Source organism: Melanerpes formicivorus, unplaced genomic scaffold (assembly GCF_026170545.1).
Source record: "Melanerpes formicivorus ecotype bairdi unplaced genomic scaffold, bMelFor1.0.p_v2 SCAF_108, whole genome shotgun sequence".
In the NCBI taxonomy this organism is placed as follows: Eukaryota; Metazoa; Chordata; class Aves; order Piciformes; family Picidae; genus Melanerpes; species Melanerpes formicivorus.
The window spans coordinates 81,487-105,010 of record NW_027142460.1 but is presented as its reverse complement, the minus strand read 5'-3'; the positions used below and the strand labels follow the sequence as shown (position 1 = coordinate 105,010).

General features: G+C 53.8%; 1 protein-coding gene across 1 annotated transcript in view; it reads right to left on the bottom strand.

Moving 5' to 3' along the window:
* The window catches only part of TTC17 (tetratricopeptide repeat domain 17), a 98,998-nt gene that overhangs the window by 36,237 nt on the left and 39,237 nt on the right, over positions 1-23,524 (bottom strand). The window contains exons 7-16 of the mRNA XM_068166842.1: positions 22,330-22,474; positions 21,528-21,667; positions 20,056-20,216; positions 18,361-18,473; positions 17,193-17,333; positions 15,847-15,962; positions 12,650-12,824; positions 11,328-11,405; positions 9,309-9,533; positions 6,453-6,639 (exon numbers count right to left, since the gene is read on the bottom strand). Of these exons, the coding sequence (XP_068022943.1) occupies positions 6,453-6,639; positions 9,309-9,533; positions 11,328-11,405; positions 12,650-12,824; positions 15,847-15,962; positions 17,193-17,333; positions 18,361-18,473; positions 20,056-20,216; positions 21,528-21,667; positions 22,330-22,474 (1,481 nt within the window). The remainder of the gene's footprint in view (positions 1-6,452; positions 6,640-9,308; positions 9,534-11,327; positions 11,406-12,649; positions 12,825-15,846; positions 15,963-17,192; positions 17,334-18,360; positions 18,474-20,055; positions 20,217-21,527; positions 21,668-22,329; positions 22,475-23,524) is intronic.

The window sequence follows — 23,524 nt, the reverse complement described above, 5'->3', positions numbered from 1 at the left end:
AGATCAGGAGAGATTCAGAGGCCTGGGGCTCTCTAGTGTGGAGAAGAGAAGGCTGAGAGGACAGGACAAGCAGCAATGGTCTGAAAATAGAGCAGAGTAGATTTAGATTGGATGTGAGGAACAAGTTCTGCAGCAGGAGGCTGCTGGGACACTGCCACAGGCTGTCCAGGAAGATGGTGGAGGCCTCATCCCTGGAGCTACTCAAGGTAAGGCTTGACAAGGAACCTGCTCTAGTGGAGGATGTCCCTGCTGACTGCAGGGGTTGGGCTGGATGACCTTTGGAGGCCCCTTCCAACCCATGCTAGGACTCTACAAAGAGGGAGAAGTGACAAATAACACAAGGAGAAGGAAAAAGAGGGAGACAAACCTCTTCCTATGAGAGCACAAAGCAGCACCACACCTACACAGGCTTTAAATCCCCCCAGGGATGGGGACTCCACCACTGACCTGAGCAGCCTGGGCCAGGGAGTGACAACATGTTACAGAAGAGATTGTTCCACATGTCCAACTTCCACCTCCCCTGGTGCTGCTTGAGGGACCAGGGGGACAGGTAACAACCAGGTCACAACAGCAGGCTGCTGAAGGGGGTGGTGGAGTCACTGTCCTTACAGGTAGGCATGGCACTTTAGGACAGGATTTAGTGGCCATGACAGTGCTGGGTTGAGGGTTGGACTTAGTATTGGAGGGACAGGGATCCACTGGAGAAAGCCCAATGGAGAACTGCCAGGACACTGAAGGGACTGGAGCATGGTGCTGTGAGGAGAGGCTGAGAGCCCTGGGGCTGCTCAGTCTGCAGAGGAGAAGGCTGAGAGGGATCTGATCAATGGCTATCAATAGCTGAGGGCTGGGGGTCAGGAGGGAGGGCACAGGGACAGGCTCTGCTCACTGTGCCCTGGGACAGGACAAGGGGCAGTGGATATAAACTGCAGCACAGGAGGTTCCAGCTCAGCATGAGGAGGAACTTCTTCCCTGTGAGGCTCCCAGAGGCCTGGAGCAGGCTGCCCAGAGAGGTTGTGGAGTCTCCTTCTCTGGAGCCTTCCCAGCCCTGTCTGGATGTGTTCTGTGTGACCTGTGCTGGATTCTCTGCTCCTGCTCTGGCAGGGGGTTGGACCTGAAGATCTCCAGAGGTCCCTTCCAGCCCCTCACATCCTGTGAGCCTGTGGAGGTCTTTTCCAACCTTAATGACTCTATGATTCTAATAAGGGAATTAGATGGGCCCAGTCTCTTGCAGTAGTGCCCAGGGACAGGACAAGGGGTAAGAGGCACAACCTTGAAGAGAAGAAGCTCCATCAGAACACCAGGAGGAACTTCTGGAATTTAAAGTTGATGGAGCAGGCCATCCAGAGAAGTGGTGGAGTCTCCTTCTGCAGAGACATTCAAAACCCACCTGGATGTGTTCCTGTGTAAGCAGTGTGGAGGAGAAGAATCTGAGGGTGTCAGGTGGTGACAAACTCCCCAGGAGCCAGCAGTGGGCCCTGGCAGCCCAGAGCCAGCTGAGTGCTGAGCTGCAGCCAGAGCAGGGAGAGCAGCAGCACAGGGAGGGGATTCTGCCCCTCTGCCCTGCCCTGCTGAGACCCCAGCTGCAGCACTGCCTCCAGCTCTGGGGCCCCCAGCACAAGAGGGACATAAGGCAATGGTGAGAGTAGAATCATCGAATGTTTGGGTTGTTAAAGCCCTCCAAGCTCATCCAGTCCAACTATCAACCCAACACCACCACAGCCATCAAACCATGGCCCTATGTGCCCTGGACACAGGTTTCCTGAACCCCTCCAGGGCTGGGAACTCCACCACCTCCCTGGGCAGCCTCTGCCAACCCCTGAGCACTCTGGCAGAAGAGAATTTTTCCCTCATCTCCAACCCAGACCTCCCCTGGCACAATATCAGGCCCTGGCTTCTCAGCCACCTGATACTCAGGAGAAAAGCCTCACCCCCACCTCACTGCAGCCTCCTCTCAGGGAGCTGCAGAGGGCAATGAGGTCTCCCTCAGCCTCTTCTGCTCCAGCCAAAGTAACAGAGAAATAAAAATGTCACAGATTCCATCCCTTATTGCCCTCTACAGCTACCTGAGAGGAGGCTGGAGTGAGGCTGGTGCTGGTCTCCTCTCCCAGGTAAGTAATGATAGGATGAGAGGAACTAGCCTCAAGCTGTGCCAAGGGAGGGTCAGATTGGACATTAGGAAGAATTCCTTCCCTGAAAGAGTGGTGAGGAACAGGCTGCCCAGGGAGGAGGTGGAGTTACCACCCCTGCAGTGTGCAGATGGGGGGCTTCAGGATGTATCTCAGTGGCCATGGTAGTTGGGTTATGGTTGGACTCAATGTTCCATAAGGTCTTTTCCAACCTCAGTGATTCTGTGATTAATGGAACCAGAAAAAGAAGAGTCCTAGTGGTAGTCACAGGATCACAGGCTCCACCAGGTTACAAAAGACCTCACAGATCAACAAGTCCAACCTATCACCCAGCACCCAACACCTTCTGCCAACCAAACCATGGCTCCAAGTGCCACATCCCAGCCTTTCTTCAACACCTCCAGGGATGGGGACTCCACCACCTCCCTGGGCAGCACATCCCAATGGCTAACCTCTCTGTCTGGGAAGAACTTTCTCCTCACCTCCAGCCTAAACCTCCCCTGGCACAGCTTGAGACTGTGTCCTCTTGTTCTGGTGCTGGCTGCCTGGGAGAAGAGACCAACCCCCACCTGGCAGCAACCTCCCTTCAGGGAGTTGGAGAGAGCAAGAAGGTCTCCCCTGAGCCTCCTCTTCTCCAGGCTAAGCAACCCCAGCTCCCTCAGCCTCTCCTCACAGGGCTGTGCTCCAGACCCCTCCCCAGCTTTCTTGCCCTTCTCTGGAGAGGTTCAAGTGTCCAGAGTCAAAGCAAGGCTCAGGAGTTCTGCCTCTAGATGCTGCAGAAGTCACAGGAAGACAAAGCTGAACCTTGCACACAGAGCAGTGCTCAGAATCCCACAGAACTGCTACAGAACTACAACTCTGAGCTCAGCTCAACAGCCTTCTCCCTTTCCTTTCCACCCATCCAGGTGAGGAGCAGCAGCTGCATCTGAAATAGCTATGGGGAACTCAAAGTGATGGCAGAGCTCCAGTTAAAGAGTCAGAGGTTTAAACAGTGATGTCAACTGAAGCAAGTTCTTCACTCTGTCTGTAATCTTACTAGGAGGGTTCCAAGCAGAGATTCTCCTTTCAGCTCAGCCTCTCTTCCTCAGGTCAGTTTGCTTCAAGGTCTGAGTTTACTAACTGCTAAGTACTGGGGGAACCAAGGGAAATCCACATGGGAAGATCAAATACCTTTCCCCTCTCTGGATTCTTTCAGGAAGAACCCACAACATCCTGCTCTCTAAGCTGGAGAGAGATGGATTTGAAGGGTGGATGAGGAATTGGTTGGGGGGATCACATCCAGTGGCCAGATGGAGACAGGTGACAAGTGGTGTCCCTCAGGGCTCTGCACTGGCACCAGAGCTGTTCAGTATCTTCATCAGTGCTACAGACAGCCAGACTGAGGCACCCTCAGCAAGGCTGCAGATGACACAAAGCTGAGTGGTGCAGCTGATAAGCCTGAAGGGCAGGATGGCATCTAGAGGGACCTGGCCAGATGGGAGATGGGCTGAGGAGAATCTCATGTGGTTCAACAAAGTTAAGCGCAAGCTAAGAAAGCTAACCTGCACCTAGGTTGGGGCAGAAGGCCAATTGCAGCCTGGGTTGCCTCTAAAGCAGTGTGGCCAGCAGGTCAAGAGAGGTGATCCTGCCTCTCTGCTCTGCTCTGGTGAGACCTCACCTGCAGTGCTGTGTCCAGCTCAAGAGCCCTCAACACAGGAAGGACTTGGACCTGATGGAGAGGCTCCAGAGGAGGGCTGCAAAGATAATCAGAGGGCTGGAGCACCTCTGCTATGGCAAGAGGCTGAGGGAGCTGGGGGTGTTCAGCCTGGAGAAGAGAAGGCTCCAAGGAGACCTAAGAGCAGCCTGCCAGGAGCTGAAGGGGGCTACAAGAAGGCTGCAGAGAGACTGTTTGCAAAGGCCTGCAGGGACAGGAGCAGGGGCAATGGCTTCAAACTAGAGCAGAGCAGATTGAGATTGGATGTGAGGAACGAATTCTGCACCATGAGTGTGGCAGAACACTGCAACAGGCTGCCCAGGGAGGTGGTTGAGGCTCCTTCCCTGAAGCTATTTAATGGCAAGCTCGAGAAGGCTGTGAGCAGCCTGGTCACTGGGATGTCCCCATCACTGGGATGTCCCTGCTGACCGCAGCGGGGGTTGCATTCCATGAGTCTACGGCACACACCAGGGGCTTCGATGTGCTGTGCGGCGTTTGTGCCACCAGAGGGCGCTGCAAGCACATGCCAGGCAGAGAACGGAGCTCTTGTGAACACCACGGAGCCAAGGCCCAGGGACCACACAAAGCTGAGCCCTGCCGCACCTTCTGCTTCCTGTTTTGAATGCCATCAGGTCTAGCAATACAGCCCAAGAGTCTGAATGAGGGCTTGTCGTGACGAATGTGCAGTGCCAGTCCATGACAGGCTGGGCTTGAGAGCAGCCCTGGAGAAAAGGCCCTGGGAGTGCTGGGGGAGGAGAAGCTCAGCAGGAGCCAGCAGGGAGCACTTGCAGCCCAGAGAGCCAAGCAGAGCCTGGGCTGCAGCAAGAGAAGTGTGGCCAGCAGGGCCAGGGAGGGGATTCTGCCCCTCTGCTCCACTCTGCTGAGACCACAGCTGCAGCTCTGGGGCCAGCTCTGGAGCCTGGATGTTCTGGATGATCCTTGAGGTCCCTTCCAACCCTGACAACCCCAGCCAATCCACTGGAACTGGCAGTCATAGGCAGATGCTCAGTCAAGTAAAAACATTTTGGGTACAAATGAGTTCTGCTGGTCCAAGCACCAACTCTGCTGACACAGCGTCAGGGGAGGCCCATGCAGAAGCAATTCACAGCCTGTCTCAGGAGCCATCACACCTAGAAGATGCTTAGGGAATGGGTGTGGTTGGAGAAGACCTCTAAGATCATCAAGCCACACTGTTGAGCTAACACTAAACCATGTCCCTCAGCACCACTTCTACACAGCTCTGCAATCTCTCCAGGGACGTGGACTCTCTTCCAGGGCTTGACAACCCCTCTGCAGGAAGAAATCGTTCCTCCTGGCCAAGCTCAGCCTCCCCTAGTGCTACTGAAGAGCATTTCCTCTTCTCCTGTCACGTGCAGCTTGGGAGCAGGGACCACCACTCACCTCATTAGAACTTCCTGTCAGGGAGTTGCAGAGAGTGAGGTCTTCCCCCAGCCTCCCTTTCTGAAGGGGCACTCATCTGCTCTGCACAGCCAGTGTGCTGGCAGAGTGACAGTCACAGAATCACAGCATGGTTTGGGCTGGAAGGGACCAACCCCCCTGCCATGGGCAGGGACAGCTTCTGCTGCACCAGGTGGCTCAAGGTCTCTCCCATCCTGACTTCCAACTTTGCCAGGCTTGAAGCCTCCACAACTTTTGTGGGCAACCTCTTCCAGAGCTTCACCACCCTCCTGGGGAAGAATTTCTTCCTGATGTCTGATCTGAATCCAGCTTCTTCCACTTTGAAGCCATCCCCCCTTGCCCTGTCACTCCATTTCTTTGTCAGAAGTCCCTCTCCAGCTCTCCTGTAGCCCCCTTCAAATACAGGAGGGCTGCTCTAGTGCTTCCCAGAGCCTTCTCCTCTCCAGGCTGCACAACCCCAACTCTCTCAGCCTGGCCTCACAGCATTGCTGTGACCTCCTCTGGCCCTGCTCCAACAGCTCCCTGCCTGTGCTGAGGGCTCCAGATCTGCCCCAGCACTGCAGGCGGGGTCTCAGCAGAGCAGAGGGGCAGGATCCCCTTCCTCCACCTGCTGCCCAGGCTGCTGGGGATCAGCCCAGCCCATGGTTGGCTTCTGGGATGTTAGCACACAGTGGCAGCTCATGTTGAGCTTCTCCTCACCCAGCACTCCCAAGTCCTTCCCAGCACTGCTCTCTATCCATTCTCCACCCAGCCTGGATCTGTGCTTGCAGGACCTTACCCTGGTGTTGCACTTCATGAGGCTGGCTTGGGCCAACCTCTCCAGCCTGTCACATGCCCTGAGTGCCCTGCTGGAAGGGATGCCCAAAGGGGCTGCTGAGAATCCTAGCAGCTACAGTTGTCCACCACCATAACTACTCAGTCCAGCATTCCTCAGTGCCCACTGGGAGGCTGTTCAGGTACTGCTGACACAGTCAAGAAGTAACTTGCACTGGGTAGAAGCCCTCCAGACATTTAACAACAGGATTTATTGCAACTTTTCCATTAAAGGCAGAGCCTCAACCTTGCTCCTTGCAGGCACAAAGCAAGAGAAAGCAAAAGGGAGGATCCTTGGCCAGAAAAAGGTAGCATACTCATGAGCTTCAGGTGGCAGAGCCAAGGCAAAGAGACAGTGTGTCACTCGTGGTCCATCTTCCCCTCTTTCAGCAGCTGCTTACCACTGCAGGCAGAGGAGGTGATGTTGTAGAGGAAAGGGTAGAACTGCAGGCAGCGAATCATCTTCAGGCTGCTCTCACACTCCAAGCACTTGGCTGTCAGGTCCAGCGCCTGCCTGAAGGCCTGCAGGGCTCCACTGATGTTGTTCAGGGCCAGGTAGGCATTTCCTAGGCTCAAAAAAGTCAGGGGCTGCAAAGAGAGAAAAAGGGAGATGATCCCAGCACTGAGTTTGGCTGCTGCTTGAAGTTCAACCCAGCTGGGAAAAACCCAAGCCAGTCCCACACCCTGGGAAGGATCACAGAACCAACCAAGCAGGGTGGAAAAGACCTGAGAGGTCATCAGGGCCCTGCACCTGCATCCCAACAACTCCAGGCCTGGGGGAGAATGGATGGAGACTGCCCTGTGGGAAATAACTTGGGGGTGTGAGGCAGCAGCCAGCTGAAGATGAGCCAGCAGGGTGCCCAGGTGGCTAAGGAGACCACCAGCATCCTGACCTGCATCAGCAACAGTCTGGTCTGCAGGACCAGGGAAGTGATTGTCCCTCTGTACTGGTGAGGTTGCACCTCCAATCCTGATCTCAGTCTTGGGCTCCTCTCTACAGGATATTGCAGTGCTGCAGCATGTTCAGAGGAGAGCAACAGAGCTGGGGAAGGGGCTCGAGAACAGGGCTGGGGAGGAGCAGCTGAGGGGCCTTGATAAAAAGAGAGTGAGGGGAGAACCCCACTGCACTCTGCAAGTCCCTGAGAAAGGAGTCTGGAGCAAGTTGGGGGTCAGGTTCTTCTCCCAAGGAACAAGTGACAGGATGAGAAGAAACAGCCTCATGTGCTCCCAGGAGAGGTTTAGGTTGGATATGAGAAGAAACTTCTTCACTGAAAGGGTTCTTAACCACTGGCACAGGCTGCCCAGGGAGGTGGTTGAATCCACATCCCTGGAGATGTTCTGAAGAGGCAGAGATGTGGTGCTGAGGGACGTGCCAGCCTTGGCAGAGCAGAAGGATGGTTGGACTGGATGATGCTAAAGGGCTGTTCCACCCAAAGCAATGCTATGCTTAACCTTTCTAAAGCTGCTGTTAATGAACACATCCTTCACTCCCTGCAGCTGGCAACTCCTTGTCATTTGTATTTCCTTTCCACTACATCCCAGGAAATACAATTCAGGTACAAGTCCTCCTGCAGAGTTTTTGATACAACTACCACAGGACAGAGAATGTGGGGAAAAAAACCACCCCCAAATAAAACGAGAAGAGGCACTCCTGCAACCAGCAAGGGCTCCCTGATGCTTCTGAAGATGAGCCCTGCTCACTCAGCACTGTCTGAAGCAGGCTGCTGCAGCCCAGAGGGCAGCCAGGTGCTGGGCTGCATCCAAAGCAGGGAGAGCAGCAGCACAGGGAGGGGATTCTGCCCCTCTGCTCTGCTCAGCCCCCACCTGCAGCACTGTGTCAGCTCTGGTGCCCTCAGCATAGGAGGGACCTGGAACTGCTGGAGCAGGACGAGGAGAGCTGGGGCTGTTCAGCCTGGAGAAGGCTCCAGGGAGACCTCAGAGCAGCATTCCAGTACCTGAAGGGGACTACAAGCAAGCTGTGGAGGGACTTTTCACTTCACTGAAGACGAGGTCATAGGGGACCTTAGAGATCATCTAGTTCAAATCCTCCTGCCATGGGCAGGGACACTTTCCACCTGCCCAGGTTGCTCAGGGCCTCACCCAACCTGGCCTTGAACATCTCCAGGTGGGAGGCAGCCACAGCCTCCCTGGGCAGCCTGTGCCAGAGTCTCTCCACCCTCACTGGAACGAATTTCTTCCTCATCTCCACTCTCAATCTCCCCTCTTCCAGCTCCACACCACTGCCCCTTGTCCTGCCACTACAGCCCTTGTGTAAGGCCAATGGCATCTTGGGCTGCAAGTGCCCATTGCTGGCTCATGTCCAGTTCCTCACTGGCCAGCACCCCCAAGCCTGCACCCTTTTCTGCAGGGCTGCTCTCAATTTCATCATCCCCCAGCCTGGATTGATGTGTAGGACTGTCCTGACCTGTGTGCAGGACCTGGCTGCCTTATTGAACCTCATGAGATTCTCCTCAACCCACCTCCCATCTGTCCAGGTCCCTCTGGATGCCATCCTGCCCTTCAGACTTACCAGCTGCACCACTCAGTTTGGTTCCAGCTGCAGCCTTGCTGAGGGTGCCTCAGTCTGGCTGTCTGTAGCACTGATGAAGATACTGAACAGCCCTGGCCCCAGTGCAGAGCCCTGAGGGACACCACTTGAAGGGTTTTAAACACCAAGACACAATGCTGACAGCATCATGGATCTGTGTACATGAAAACACTGCCAGAAACCAGGATTACATTCCTTGGAGTCACTAAAGGTTTTGGGAGGCAGAGTCTGTCAACTCTTTCAGAAGACCTTGCCTTCTGCTCCAGGTGTTTACATCCTCAGCAACCAAGGCCAGCACAGGGGGCAGTGGGGGAAGCTGAGGCCTAGGAAGTGCCATGGAAACAGGAGGAAGAATTATTTCACTGTCAGGGTGACAGAGTCCTGGAGCAGGCTGCCCAGGGGGGATGTGGAGTCTCCCTCTCTGGAGATACTCAAAACCTGCCTGGATGCATTCCTGTGTGAGCTGCTCTAGGTGACCCTGCTCTGGCAGCGGGGCTGGGCTGGATGAGCTTTGGAGGTCCCTTCCAGCCCCTGACATCCTGTGACTCTGTGAACCAGTATCACCTCCAGTGTGATTAAGAACTGAAATGAAACTCACCAGCTGTTGCACACCCACCCGCTGGAAGGTGAGCCCCATGCACAAGGGAGTTACACCAGGAAGGGAAAGACCTTTGCTGCTGAGCAAACAACAAAACCAGCATCACCTTACCTCAGAGGCATTGATGGCCAAAGCCTTCAGCAGCAGCTTGCAGGCATCCAGGTGGAGACCATAGTGAATCAGGAGGTTAGCAAGGTTGACCAGAGGGATGTCCTGATACTCATGTGGAGCCAAGCTGAAGGCTTTCTGCAAGCAGGAGACGGCCAAGGAGCCGTTGCCAACCGCGCGCCAGTACAGGCCGGCTTCGTTCAGCACAAGCCAGAGAGGAGCTTCTGGCTGCAGGAGAGAGAGGGAGAAGGATGAAGGCATCCATATAGAGGGGTCTGAGCAAGACACCTTGCACACTACCTTATCAACAGGGCACAAGACACAGCTTGCTGTGACTGCTAGCAGGTTGTGCAAGCTGCTGGGACTGCCAGCCTGTGCTGTGACTGAGGAGCAGCTGCTGCTCACGCTCTGCTCACAGGGCTCCCTCCTACCACAGCCACAGGATACACAAATGTGCAAGGAAGTAGCACTGGGAGACACCTCAGAGTCTGAACCTTGCACTGCCCAGGGAGGGCTGCAAGAAGGCTGCAGAGGGACTGTTTGCCACGGCCTGAAGGAACAGGAGCAGGGGCAATGGTTTGAAAGGAGAGCAGAGCAGATGGAGATTGGATGTGAGGCATGAGCTCTGCAGCAGGAGGCTGCTGGAACACTGCAGCAGGCTGCTCAGGGAGGTGGTTGAGGCCTCATCCCTGGAGATAATTCAAGGTCAGGCTCAGAAAGGCTGTGAGCAACCTGATCCAGTTGAGGGTGTCCCTGCTAACTGCAGGGGTTGGACTGGATGAGCTTTGGAGGTCCCTTCCAACCCAACCCATTCTATCATTCTGTGATTAACCCACATCTATGGAGAGCTGTTACAATTTCAAGGTCAGGCAGCTTTGCATTTGTAGTAAGATGTGCTTCCAGGTCCTCCATCCTAGGTCAAGATTTCCTGCCAGTTTAAGGTTTCAGAGTCCTCTTTTCTTGGATTTAGGAACCTGCTTATGAAAGCTGACAAGTGACATGCAGCACAGAGTGTTTACAGATTACCCAGCCCTTAGCAAAGGAAGAACGTGGACATGATGGAGTAGGTCCAGAAGAGGGCCATGAAGATGATCAGGGAATGGAGCAGACTTTGCTAGGAGGACAGGCTGAGGGAGCTGGGGGTGCTCAGCCTGGAGAAGAGGCAGCTCCAGAGAGACCTAATAGCAGCCTGCCAGGACCTGAAGGGGGCTACAGGAAGGATGGAAAGAGACTGCATCTGGGTCAGGGCAATCCCAGGCACTGATACAGGCTGGGCAGGGACTGGCTGGAGAGCAGCCCTGGAGAAAAGGCCTTGGGGGTGCTGGGGGAGGAGAAGCTCAGCAGGAGCCAGCAGTGAGCCCTGGCAGCCCAGAGAGCCAAGCAGAGCCTGGGCTGCAGCAAGAGAAGTGTGGCCAGCAGGGCCAGGGAGGGGATTCTGCCCCTCTGCTCCACTCTGCTGAGACCAGAGCTGCAGCTCTGGGGCCAGTCCTGGAGCCTCTGTGCCAGGAAGGATCTGGAGGGGCTGGAAGGTATCCAGAGAAGGGCCAGGAGGAGGAACAGAGGGCTGGAGCTGCTCTGCCAGGGAGACAGCCTGAGAGAGTTGGGGTTGTGCAGGCTGGAGAGGAGAAGGCTCCCAGGAGACCTTCTGGTGGCCTTCCAGGATCTGCAGGGGGCTCCAAGAAAGCTGGGGAGGGACTTGTGAGGGTGTCAGGGAGGGATAGGAGTGGGGGGCATGGAGCAGAACTAGAAGTGGGGAGATGGAGATTGGCTGTGAGGAAGAAGTTGTTGCCCAGGAGGGTGGTGAGAGCCTGGCACTGGCTGCCCAGGGAGGTGGTGGAAGCCTCCTACCTGGAGGTGTTTGCAGCCAGGCTGGAGGTGGCTGTGAGCAACCTGCTGTGGTGTGAGGTGTCCCTGCCCATGGCAGGGGGGCTGGGACTGGCTGAGCCTTGAGGTCCCTTCTGGCCCTAGCAAACCTCAAGTCAAGAAGTCTAAATGTATCTCCTGCTGCAGGTTTGGACCTACCTTCTTCATGGCATGACCTAGAAAGGCTCCAATCTTCTCCTCTGTCATGGTTTGGTTGTTGACACGAGCATGCAAAACCTGGGCAAAGAAGAAATGGCATTGTTCTTATTAAACAGGTGAATAAATGACACAGTCTGGGTCATCTGAGACTCACTTCCTTAGCTCTTCCCTTTAATAAAGTGTTTGGATGATGGTTAAAGCAGCCAAACTTCACAAACTATAGGAAACACCAATTTCACCCTCAACCTACCAGCTTGGTACAGTACAGTAGTTACTGGAAACCCCAAGACCATCAAAGGATGTGAGGGGTTGGGAGGCACCTCCAGAGATCATGCAGTGCAAGCCCCTGCCAGAGCAGAGCACTCAGGGCAGCTCACACAGAACACAGCCAGCGGGGGTTGGAAAGGCTCCAGAGCAGGAGACTCCACAACCTCTCTGGGCAGCCTGCTCCAGGCTCCAGCACCCTCACAGGGACAGAGGTTTCTCTTCTGTTCCCCTGGCACCTCCTCTGCTCCAGCTTGCCCCCAGTGCCCCTTGTGCTGTCCTTGGCCATCCCTGAGCAGAGCCTGGCTCCAGCCCTGCACATCTTTATCCCCAGCCATGAGGGCAGCCCTCAGGCTCCTCTGCTCCCAGCCCCAGCTCCCTCAGCCTGGCCTCACAGGAGATGTTGCACTGCCTGCAGCAGCTCTGTGCCTCTGGGCTGGGCTCTCTCAAGCAGTTCCCTGAGGCCCTTCTTGAGCTGAGGGGCCCAGAACTGGACACAGTATTCCAGATGTGGCTTCACCAGGGCAGAGCAGAGGGGCAGGAGAACCTCCCTCTACCTGCTAACCACAGTCCTTCTAATCCACCCCAGGATGCCCTTGGCCTTTTAGGCCACAGGAGCACATTGGTGGCTCATGGCCATCCTGCTGTCCACCAGGACTCCCAGGTACTTTTCCCCAGGGCTGCTCTCCAACAGCTCAGCCCCCAGCCTATGCTTGCCCCTGGGGTTGTTCTTTGGCAGCTTCAGGACTCTACACTTGTTGGATTCCATCCCATCTCTCCCCACCCACCCCTCCAGCCCAGCCAGGTGTGGCTGGATGGCCTGATGGGTGTCAGCCACTCCTCCCAGGTTGCCATTGGAGCTCTTAGTGCTTTTGGTCACCGTTTGGAAGAAATCAGACAACAAAGTTTTATGCTGAGTGCTATGTCCTCTCTTCCTCCAGGCCTACTGGAAAAGGCACTTGCTGCCCTGTTTTGGAAGCAGTGCTTGGCTTGGTGTATCACAAGCAATAAAGAGAGCTTTAAACCAGCAAAGAACCCAGAAGGAAACTGTCTCTTACTTGTCTTGCTTGATCATCTGGCATCTTGAATTCCAAACCCAGACTGCTGTCCAGCTCCTTCACCAGCACATTGAGAGATTCATTGTTAAGAGTATCAGTGATGGAAGAACAGTCTGGTGCCTGGCTATCTCCATGCCCAACAGGATCTCTTGGGCTGCTCAGGACTGGGTGGACTCTGGCAATAAGGAGAACCAAGTCACATTAATACCATGTGCTGCAGGTCACTGCTCTTATGAACATAACCATCAGCTGTGGATCAACTGACAGGCACTGGACAGGAGACTGCAAAGCAGGGGAGTTTGAAGACCACCCTGCCCTTGTGAAGTCATTAATCAATTACAGCCATAGAACTGTTTGGGTTGGAAGAGACCTCTAAGGTCACTGAGTCCAATCATTGACCTAAAAGTACCACAGTCTCACAGTATAACTTAGGTTGGAAAGGACCTCGAGGATCATTGAGTCCAACCTATCACCACAGACCCCATGACTAGACCATGGCACCAAGTGCCACATCCAATCCCCTCTTGAACGCCTCCAGGGATGGGGACTCCACCACCTCCCTGGGCAGCACATTCCAATGCCGAATGACTCGCTCGGTGAAGAACTTCCTCCTCACCTCGAATCTAAACCTCCCCTGGCACAGCCTGAGACTGTGTCCTCTTGTTCTGGTGCTGGTTGCCTGGGAGAAGAGACCAACCCCCTCATGGCTACAACCACCTTTCAGGTAGTTGTAGAGGGCAATGAGGTCACCCCTGAGCCTCCTCTTCTCCAGGCTAAGCAACCCCAGCTCCCTCAGCCTCTCCTCACAGGGCTGTGCTCAAGGCCTCTCCCCAGCCTTGTTGCCCTTCTCTGGACACCTTCAAGTGTCTCAATGTCCTTCTTAAACTGAGAGGCCCAGAACTGGACACAGGACTCAAGGTGTGGCCTAACCAAAGCAGAGCACAGGGCACAATGACCTCCCTGCTCCTGCTGGCCACACTGTTCCTGATGCAGGCCAGGATGTCATTGGCCTTCTTGGCCACCTGGGCACACTGCTGGCTCATGTTCAGGCAGCTGTCGATCAGCACCCCCAGGTCCCTCTCTGTTTGGCAGCTCTCAGCCACTCTGATCCCTGCCTGTAGCTCTGCATGGGGTTGCTGTGGCCAAAGTGCAGCCCCTGGCACTTGGACTTGTTGAATGCCATCCTGTTGGCCTCTGCCCATCTGTCCAGTTGGTTGAGGTCCCTCTGCAGAGCCTTTCCACCCTCTAACTGACCAACATCTGCTCCAAACACCAGTTTGGACATTAAACCATGTCCCCAGGTGCCATGGCCACGTGTTCCTTGACCACCTCCAGGGGAAACTCCCTGGCCTGGATGTTGGAGAAACCACAAGGTAAGATAGGAGGCCACCTGGACTAGCTTAACAACTATGGCAATGCCATGACTAACCCATAAGACTCTTGAGAAGAGTCTGTTAAGCAGTCCCATGCAGCCACACTAACAAGAGATGCCAGTATGTGTTGCTGCTGGAATCAAGGGAGGCTTTTGGCTTGCTCTGTGCTCTGCTTGCGTTTGATCTGCGTCGCTTCTGACCATCACCCTATCCCCACAGCAACACTCCACCGCCTCCCTGGGCAGCCTCTGTCAGTCCCTGACCACTCCTGCAGCAAAGAAATTGTTCCTCATCTCCAACCTAACCCTCCCCTGGCACAACTTCAGGCCATGGCCTCTCATTCTATCACCTGGTACTAGAGAGAAGAGACCAAGCCCCACCTCACTGCAGCCTCCCTTTGGGCAGCTGTAGAGAGCAGTAAGGTCTCCCCTCTGCCTCCTCTTCTCCAGGCTGAACACCCCCAGCTCCCTCAGCTGCTCCTCCCCAGCCCTGTGCTCCAGACCCTTCCCCAGCTTTGTTGCCCTTCTCTGGACCTGCTCCAGCCTCTCCATGTCCTTTTTGGAGTGAGAGGCCCAAAACTGAACCCAGGATTTGAGGTGTAGCTTCACCAGCGCTGAATACAGGGGGACAATCCCTGCCCTGCTCCTGCTGGCCACATTCTTGCTGCTCCAGGCCAGGCTGCTGGTCTCCTTCTTGGCCACCTGGGCACACTGATGCCTCACCTTCAGCTGCTGTCACCCAGCACCCCCAGGTCCTTTTCTGCTGGGCAGTTTCCATCCACTCTGCTCCAAGGCTGGGGCATTCATGGGGTTGTTGGGACCCAAGTGCAGGACCGAGCACTTGGCCTTGTTAAACCTCATACCATTGACCTTGGCTCCTCAATGCAGCCAACCTCCTTTTCCATTTCCTTCCCCTCCCTTTCCCTTTCCACTCCATTTCCATTTCCAAACATACAATAACTGCCCTGATGATCTTAGAGGTTGCTTCCTGCCTTAATGAGTCTACAGCAACACAGTGAAGACACAAAAGGATCTCATTTGATGCTCACAAGGACTGCATCAAGCTAGGGCCTATGTGAGTGAGAAAGAAAACCTTGGAGGTTTTCAAACTGCCAGTTTGACTTCAAAAACATCAAGAAGCAGCCAAATAACTTGGAAAGCACATTCTAAGGCAGCTATTGCAACACAGTTCTTTTATCCTGCCACAAGTACTATTGACTACTCCACAGCTACACTGCTGCTCTCCCTCTGTCCTAGAGGAACCAGCTGGGGCCTTCCACACCAGGGGTTAGCCAATGTTCTGTTACCACACCTGAAGGTAAGAGGAGGTCTGGAATGTACAACAGTTGACTGGAGTTATTAAGCAGACACCTCTCTTTTCTGCTCTTGTTTTGATTTCTGAAATGCACTCTACAAGGCACATTCTGGACACACTCCAGCCCCTCCATGTCCTTCTTGGAGTGAGGGCCCAAAACTGAGCAAGCATTTGAGGTGCAGCTCCACCAGCGCTCAATACAGGAGGACAATCCCTGCCCTGGTCCTGCTGATGCAGAGTTGTGCTTCAACCCTCACTCTTTGGGTAAGACTGAAGACAGTTACCTTGTACCAACAGTCAGGGAAGAACCACCATGAAACTGGCCCTGACTTTTACAGCAAAGGTGACACCACCACCCACCCTCTCCTTTTGTGGAGCAGCCAGAGAGAGAGGCTTGAAGGCCTCTCTGCTGCTGAACACTGATTACACCCATCCTCTCCAGCTGGAATTCAGATGTTAGGAGGAAAACTTCCCAATCTGATTTTATTTGTTAACAAAGCAAACACTTGCCTGAATCCTCGATTCTCTGGAGGCAGGAAGTAAGTTGGAAGGTCCTCTGGATCGGGGATTTTGGGGTAAGATTTCCTGCACTCCGATCGCTGAGGCCAAAGCAGGTGCTGCTTGTCCTGAGGGGAAGAGGAACTGCTCAGTGTTTCCCAAGCACTTTCAACACTTTCATCAACAAGCTAAACAAACAACAGCAGGCTTTGGGCAGCCTGGTCTAGTGGAAGCTGCTCCTGCCCATGGCACAGGGGTTGGAACTAGATGATTTTTAAGGTCCCTTCCACCCCAAACTGTTCTATGATTTTATCAGCACAAAGAATATGCTGAAAGGTGAAAAAAGAAGACTGAAGAGATCTTTAAAGCTGTCACTTTTGCACCTTTTTTAGACTACCAGTAGTTTGGGTTTGGAGGGATTTTTGTTCATTTGTTTGGAGTAGTTTTAGTGTTGAAAGGGACCTCTGGGTCCCCTCATCCAGTCCAACCCCCCTGCCAAAGCAGGGCACCCACAGCAGCTTGCCCAGAGTCACAATAGCCAGGGGGGGTTGGAAGCTCTCCAGACAAGGAGACTCCACAGCCTCTCAGGGCAGCCTGCTCCAGGCCTCCAGCACCCCCACAACAAAGAAGTTTCTCCTCACATTCAGATGGAACCTCCTGGGTTCCAGTTTGTGCCCACTGCCCCTTGTCTTGTAACTGAGCACCACTGAAAGGAGTCTGGTTCCATCTTCTTGCTCCCCACTCCTTAGCTCTTGCTAAGCATTGAGAAGATCCCTTCTCCATAATGGTCTTAGTTCTTCTCCAGGCTCTCAGCCCCAGGGCTCTCAGCCTTTCCTCCTCACAGAGATGCTCCAGGCCCCTCAGCATCTCTGTAGCCTCTGCTGGGCTCTCTCCCTTTCTCTCTTGAACTGTGGGGCCCAAAGCTGGACCCAGTACCCCAGCTGTGGCCTTGCTAAGACAGAGGAGAGGGGAAGGAGAACTTCCCTCAACCTGCTGGCCACACTCTTCTTAATGCACCCCAGGATCCTGTTGGCCTTCTTGGCCACAAGTGCACATTGCTGGCTGATGGTGAGCTTGCTGTTCTCTATCTTTACTCAGATGCAATGCTTAATTTGCAGCCCATACTCATAAAAGCAGCTAAGAACAACCCTCCCTGTGCCTTGGCAGAGTCTCAAATGATGGCAAGCCAGTACAGACAAACTGGAGAGATGCTTGCAAGTTGAAGAACTTCAGAATGCTCTGTTCTCCAGGGCTGCCATACAGGAAAACTGTGCTCTGGACACAAAGAAGCTTCACATGGAGAAGGACAAGCTTCAGCATCTGCCAGCTCCTCTTTGGAAGGATGGAGCTGCACTCACTCTGTGGGGTTCCAGGCTCCACACTGAAACGATGGAACGAGCAACAGGGGAAGACTGCAAGGATTGGCTGTGGTCACTTTGGTTTCCATGAAGAGCCAAATTCAAAGATGTCATACTGGAAGTTGAAGAGTCTTCACCAAACTAGAAACAAGAGAGAACACAGCATTAAAGAGAGCAACGAGATGGTGCTGGATTACTGGCTGAACTCCTGCACATTGGGGTTTCTTCACCCCCACATTTGTATTGTAGTGACACTGTACATAAGTCAACAAGGAAAGGACAAGTCACAGTATCATAGTATCACAGTATCAGTCAGGGTTGGAAGGGAGCACAAGGATCATCCAGTTCCAACCCCCCTGCCATGGGCAGGGACACCCCACACTAGATCAGCCTGGCCACAGCCTCAGCCAGCCTGGCCTTAAACACCTCCAGGGACAGGGCCCCAACCACCTCCCTGCACAACCCATTCCAGGGCTTCACCACTCTCATGGGGAAGAACTTCCTCCTCCCCTCCAGCCTCAATCTCCCCACCTCCAGCTTCATTCCATTCCCCCTAGTCCTATCACTGCCTGAGATCCTCAGCAGTCCCTCCCCAGCCTTCCTGGAGCCCCCTTCAGATCCTGGAAGGCCACAGTGAGGTCACCTGGGAGCCTTCTCTTCTCCAGACTGAACAGCCCCAACTCCCTCAGTCTGTCCTCATAGGAGAGGTGCTCCAGCCCTCTGCTCATCCTCATGGCCCTTCTCTGGACACGCTCCAGGCCAACAGGATGAGAGGGAAAGAACTGAAGCTGGAAGAGGAGAGATTCAGATTGGAGAGGAAGAAGAAATTCTTTACAGTGAGGGTGGTGAGACACTGGAAGAGGTTGCCCAGGGAGGTGGTGGCAGTCAGGTTCCTTGAACGTGGAGGTGTTCAAGGGCAGGTTGGATGAGGCCTTGAGCAGCCTGGGCTAGTGGAAGGTGTCCTTGCCTGTGGCAGGGGGGTTGGAACTGGATGACCTTTAAGGTCATATCCACCCTAAACCATCCTATGACTCCATGAATCTATGAAATGACATAAAATGGCTTCCCCAACTATAATTACCACGCATAAAATTTACCTTGTCAAGCCTAAAAAACCCACCAAACCTCCCTTGAATTAACTGCCAAGCAGTGGCAGCAAGTCACAAACCTGAACATACTCCACGCTTTCAAAGATGTCTCCACGGTGATAGCGAACGGGCTGGTCCCACTGGCAGTGCAAGCTGTGCTGCTGGCTGCCCAGCCTGCAGATCTGGTGGTTCCCTGCAGGGCACAACAGAGGGGATCTTCTGCCACACAAGTCAGGTTTCTGAGGTGGTAAAGACACACAGCCAAGCCCTCCACCCCCAATCTTGCCAACCTATTTTATGATCTTGAGTAACCAAGTCTAGCTGAGAGGCATCCCTGCCCATGGCAGGCAGGTTGGAGTAGATGATCTCTGACGTCCCTTCCCTGACTCAATCAGCACACAGGAAACTGTCTTCAGAAGACTCAACAAAAACCCACCCACATTCCAAGGACATTTGGCAACCCCTATTTCAACATGTAAAATAACAGCAACTCAGGGCCATCTTAGTATGTAAAGAACTCACATCCTGACACTGGATGTGGCTGAGGGTCTGGAGAAAAGGTCTTGTGAGGAGCAGCTGAAGGAACTGGGGTTGTTCAGCCTGGAGAGAAGGAGGCCAAAGGGAGACCTCATTGCCCTCTACAGCTCCCTGAAGGGAGTTTGGAGCCAGCTGAGAGTTGATCTCTTCTCCCCAGTAACAAATGACAGGACGAGAGGAAATAACCTCATTCAACAAGTCCAAGTGCCAGGGGCTGCACTTTGGCTACGGCAACCCCAGGCAGAGCTACAGGCTGGGGTCAGAGTGGCTGAGAGCTGCCAAACAGAGAGGGACCTGGGGGTGCTGATCGACAGCTGCCTGAACATGAGCCAGCAGTGTGCCCAGGTGGCCAAGAAGGCCAAGGGCATCCTGGCCTGCATCAGGAATAGTGTGGCCAGCAGGAGCAGGGAAGTCATTGTGCCTCTGTACTCTGCTTTGGTTAGGCCACACCTTGAGTCCTGTGTCCAGTTCTGGGCCCCTCAGTTTAAGAAGGACATCGAAACACTTGAAGGTGTCCAGAGAAGGGCAACAAGGCTGGGGAGAGGCCTTGAGCACAGCCCTGTGAGGAGAGGCTGAGGGAGCTGGGGTTGTTTAGCCTGGAGAAGAGGAGGCTCAGGGGTGACCTCATTGCCCTCTACAACTACCTGAGGGGTGGTTGTAGCCGTGAGGGGGTTGGTCTCTTCTCCCAGGCAGGCAGCACCAGAACAAGAGGACACAGTCTCAAGCTGTGCCAGGGGAGGTTTAGACTCGAGGTGAGGAGAAAGTTCTTCACCGAGCGAGTCATTCGGCATTGGAATGTGCTGCCCAGGGAGGTGGTGGAGTCCCCATCCCTGGAGGCGTTCAAGAGGGGATTGGATGTGGCACTTGGTGCCACGGTCTAGTCATGGGGTCTGTGTTGATAGGTTGGACTCGATGATCCTCGAGGTCCTTTCCAACCTTAGTTACACTGTGAGACTGTGGTGCACCAGGGGAGGTTTAGGTTGGATGTCAGGAAAAACATTTTCAGTGAAGGAAGGGTTAAGAGGACCAGGCTGCTGCCCAGGGCTGTGGTGCAGTCCCCATCCCTGGAGGGATTCAAGAGCCATGGAGATATGGTGCTTGGAGATGTGGTTTAGTGGTGACCTGGCTGGGCTGGATGGTTCTGAAGGTCTTTCCCAAGGTTAATGATCCCCTGGCTCTATTAATCTGAACAGGTGCAATTCATTGCTCTAAGGAGCAGGAACTCCACACAGTTTTACCTAATTGAGCTTCTTTTGCCATCTGTGTCTCATGGATGATGTTCCTCAAGATCTGCTCCTCCTGGATGAGCTTGTACTTGTCTAAAACATCCTGCTGCCTGAGGTAATGGTCATGCTGCTTCTGGTATTCCTTCAGTTCATTTAGTGTTCGCTGCAGAGATCTTCAAAATTCAACAGTAGGAAAGATTTAGTTGGAATGCCTTAGTGACTTGGGTTGAGCTGAGACAGCTCTGGACTGAGGACAGAATGAATTCACCCCAAAGGAGTACACAAGAACACTCTCACAGAATGGGAGCTTAAATAGAAACACTATTGACAAAAGTAAACCAAATGCAAAAGGTACCAAGGCAAAAGGATATCACTGTATCTATCTCTCTATACACACACATACTCAGAACTGGCCATGGCCTAGCTCCAAACCAGCCCTCTGCTAGACCTCAACTATGCAGCAAATATATTCCCCCAGCCAGCCAAACCTCTCCCACACCAGGCTTGGGGTGGGCCCTGTACTAGGCCTCACTGCCCCTCCCACCCCCACAGTCCCCCAAAGGTAAGCCCAGAGCAGGCCTTAGCTACACAGCAGAAATCGATTCCTGCCAGCCAGGCCTCACTCCCACACAGCCAAAAGCAACAGCATCCCTGCTGGGATCAGCAATGCTGTGTCCAGAGGAGCAGGGAGGGGATTGTCCCCTGGCACTCAGCTCTGGGGAGGCCACACCTGGAGGCTTGTGTCCAGTTTTGGGCAGCTCAATCCAAGAGAGATGTGGAGGTGCTGGAGCCAGGGCAGAGCAGGGCAAGGAAGCTGGGAAGGGCCTGGAGAAGAAATCTGATGGAGAGAGACTGAAGGAGCTGGGGATGGTTAGTGTGAAACAGAGGAGGCTGAGGGGAGACCTCCTGGCTGTCTACAGCCACCTGAAAGGAGGTTGTGGAGAGGCTGCTGCTGGTCTCTGCTCACAGGTCATTAGTGACAGAACAAGAGGGAATGGCCTCAAGCTGCCACTGGGGAGGTTTAGGCTGGACAGTAGGAAAAATCTGTTCCCAGCAAGAGTGGTCAGGGATTGGAATGTGCTGCCCAGGGAGGTGGTGGAGTCCCCAACCCTGGCTGTGTTTGAAGGTGGTTTGGATGTGGTGCTTGGGGATACAGCTTAGAGGTGAACCTTGGAGAGCAGGGTTCTGGGCTGGACTTGGTGATCCTGAGGCTCTTTTCCAACCTGAATATTTCTGGGATTCTGTGAGAGCAGCAGCCACACACCCAGAGCAAAGAGGCCAGAAAGAGACAGCTGACTGGAAAGTCTGCTCCTTACATAGGGAGATACAAGAAATGGGAGTGGAATAACAAATTGCAATACCCTGTGCCCTTCCCTTGGGACTCTCCAGCCCCTGGAGGACTTTTATCTCTATGCAATGGAAACTGGTGCAACAGAACAATAAAAGGGAGACAGGAATTGGTGCTAGGATGCTCTTTAAGTTACCTGTGCTGGGCTTCCAGTTTCTGCTCGAGCTTCTGCTGGCACAGGACAGCATGCTTCCTCTTGATGGCTTGCTCAAACCCTGGCTTGGCCTGCAGAGCATGATCATAGCACAGGACTGAGTGGTTGTACTCTCCAAGCATCTGAAGAACGACCAAGAGAAGAGAATTAACCATTGTTTGGTAACAGAGAGGGGATGAAAAATAGAAGTCTCTTCATAAAGAAGTCACAAACTTTAACTTGTGATAAGCAGCAGCTGTCATGGTGAGACTCTGGGAATGGCTGCCTAGAGGAGGGTTCCAGCTTGGCAGTGTTCAAAGCCAGGTTGGATAGGACCTTCAGCAGACTGATCTAGCAGGAGGTGTCCCTGCCCATGGCAGGGAGGCTAAATGATCTTCAAGGTTCCTTCCAACCCCAACCATTCTATGATTCCATGAAAGCCAGGCTGGATGGGGCCATGAGAAGCCTCCTCTACTAGGAGGTGTCTCTGACTACGGCAGGGCAGGGTTGGCACTAGATGATCTGTAAGGTTCCTTCCAACCCCAACCATTCTATGATTCTGTTTCTAAAGCTCAGGCCAGGAGATCTGCTCAAGAAAGGCTGCAGAAGAAATGTCTCTACGATTGCTTTCCAAATGCAGACACAAAATGGTTGTCCAAAGCCAGACCCTGGAAGAACATTAAATGTGAAGCACAAAACGGATGTGAAAGACACTGCAAGGGAGGGAAGCATTACAGATGAGGCCAGAAAGATTAACTAACACTCAGTTTTTCTACAAGTCTTGGAAAACAAAGGTAGTATTTACTGCATATATGTTTCCCAAAGTGTAATAGCTGGTGAAGAAGTCGCTGTAATCCAGGGCTGCATGGACCACAATAGCTGCGTCTGCAGAGAAGTGAGCCCGGTGCAGGATATTGGCCAGATTCACCAGTGCAATGTCTTTGTTTTGCCTAGGAGAAGAGAAGCACAAGAAAAGAAGGGGGGAAAAAAAAAGCACCAGACATTAAAAGAAGGTCAGAGTGCATAAAAGAATCATCAGCTCCACAGCTAGCTGAAAGGTGGTCAGAGCGAGACTGGTGTTGGCCTCTTTCAAGTAACTTGTGACAGGACAAGAGGAGAAGGCCCCAGGGTGCACCAGGGGAGGTTTAGGTTGGAGATTGGGAGCGATTTCTTTGTTGCAAGAGTGGTCAGGCATTGGAACAGGCTGCCCAGGGAGGTGGTATCACAGCATCACCAAGGTTGGAAGAGACCTCAAAGAGCATCAAGTCCAACCTGTCACCACAGACCTCATGACTAGACCATGGCACCAAGGGCCACGTCCAATCCCCTCTTGACATCCAAACCCCTCCAAGAATTGGGACTCCACCACTTCCCTGGGCAGCCTCTTCCAGGCCATGACAACACTTCCAGGGAAGAAATTCTTCCTCAGGTCCAACTTAAACTTCCCCTGGAAGAACTTGGGGCTGTTTCCTCTTGGCCTATCACTTGTTCCTTGGGAAACTAAATTCCACCTTGTTCCAATCTCTTTTCCGGTAGTTGGAGGGAGTGAGAAGGTCTCCTCTGAGCCTCCTTTCCTCCAAGCTGAACAACCCCAGTTGCTCCAGCCACGTCTCACAAGATTTGTCCTACAGACCTTTCACCAGCTTTGTTACCCTTCCCTGGGTATGGAACTCTACATGCTGCTTGGAGTGAGAGATGAGTATTCAAGCTGTGGCCTCACCAGTGCTCAGTACAGACACACAATCCCCAGCCAGCCCCAGCCCAGAAGCCCCACAGCTCAGTAATGCATCAGACTTCCACCACAGCACCCCACAGGCACCAGTTCCTTACCCCAGCCTCCCCCTCCTACACCACAGGAGTTAACCTAAGCATGCCACACCCCCAAAAACCCCCTCCCCACACCTGACTCTGCACCGGGGCCTCACTCTGCACCAGGACCTGACTCTGCACCGGGGCCTGCCTCGCTCTGCACCGGGGCCTGCCTCGCTCTGCACCGGGAC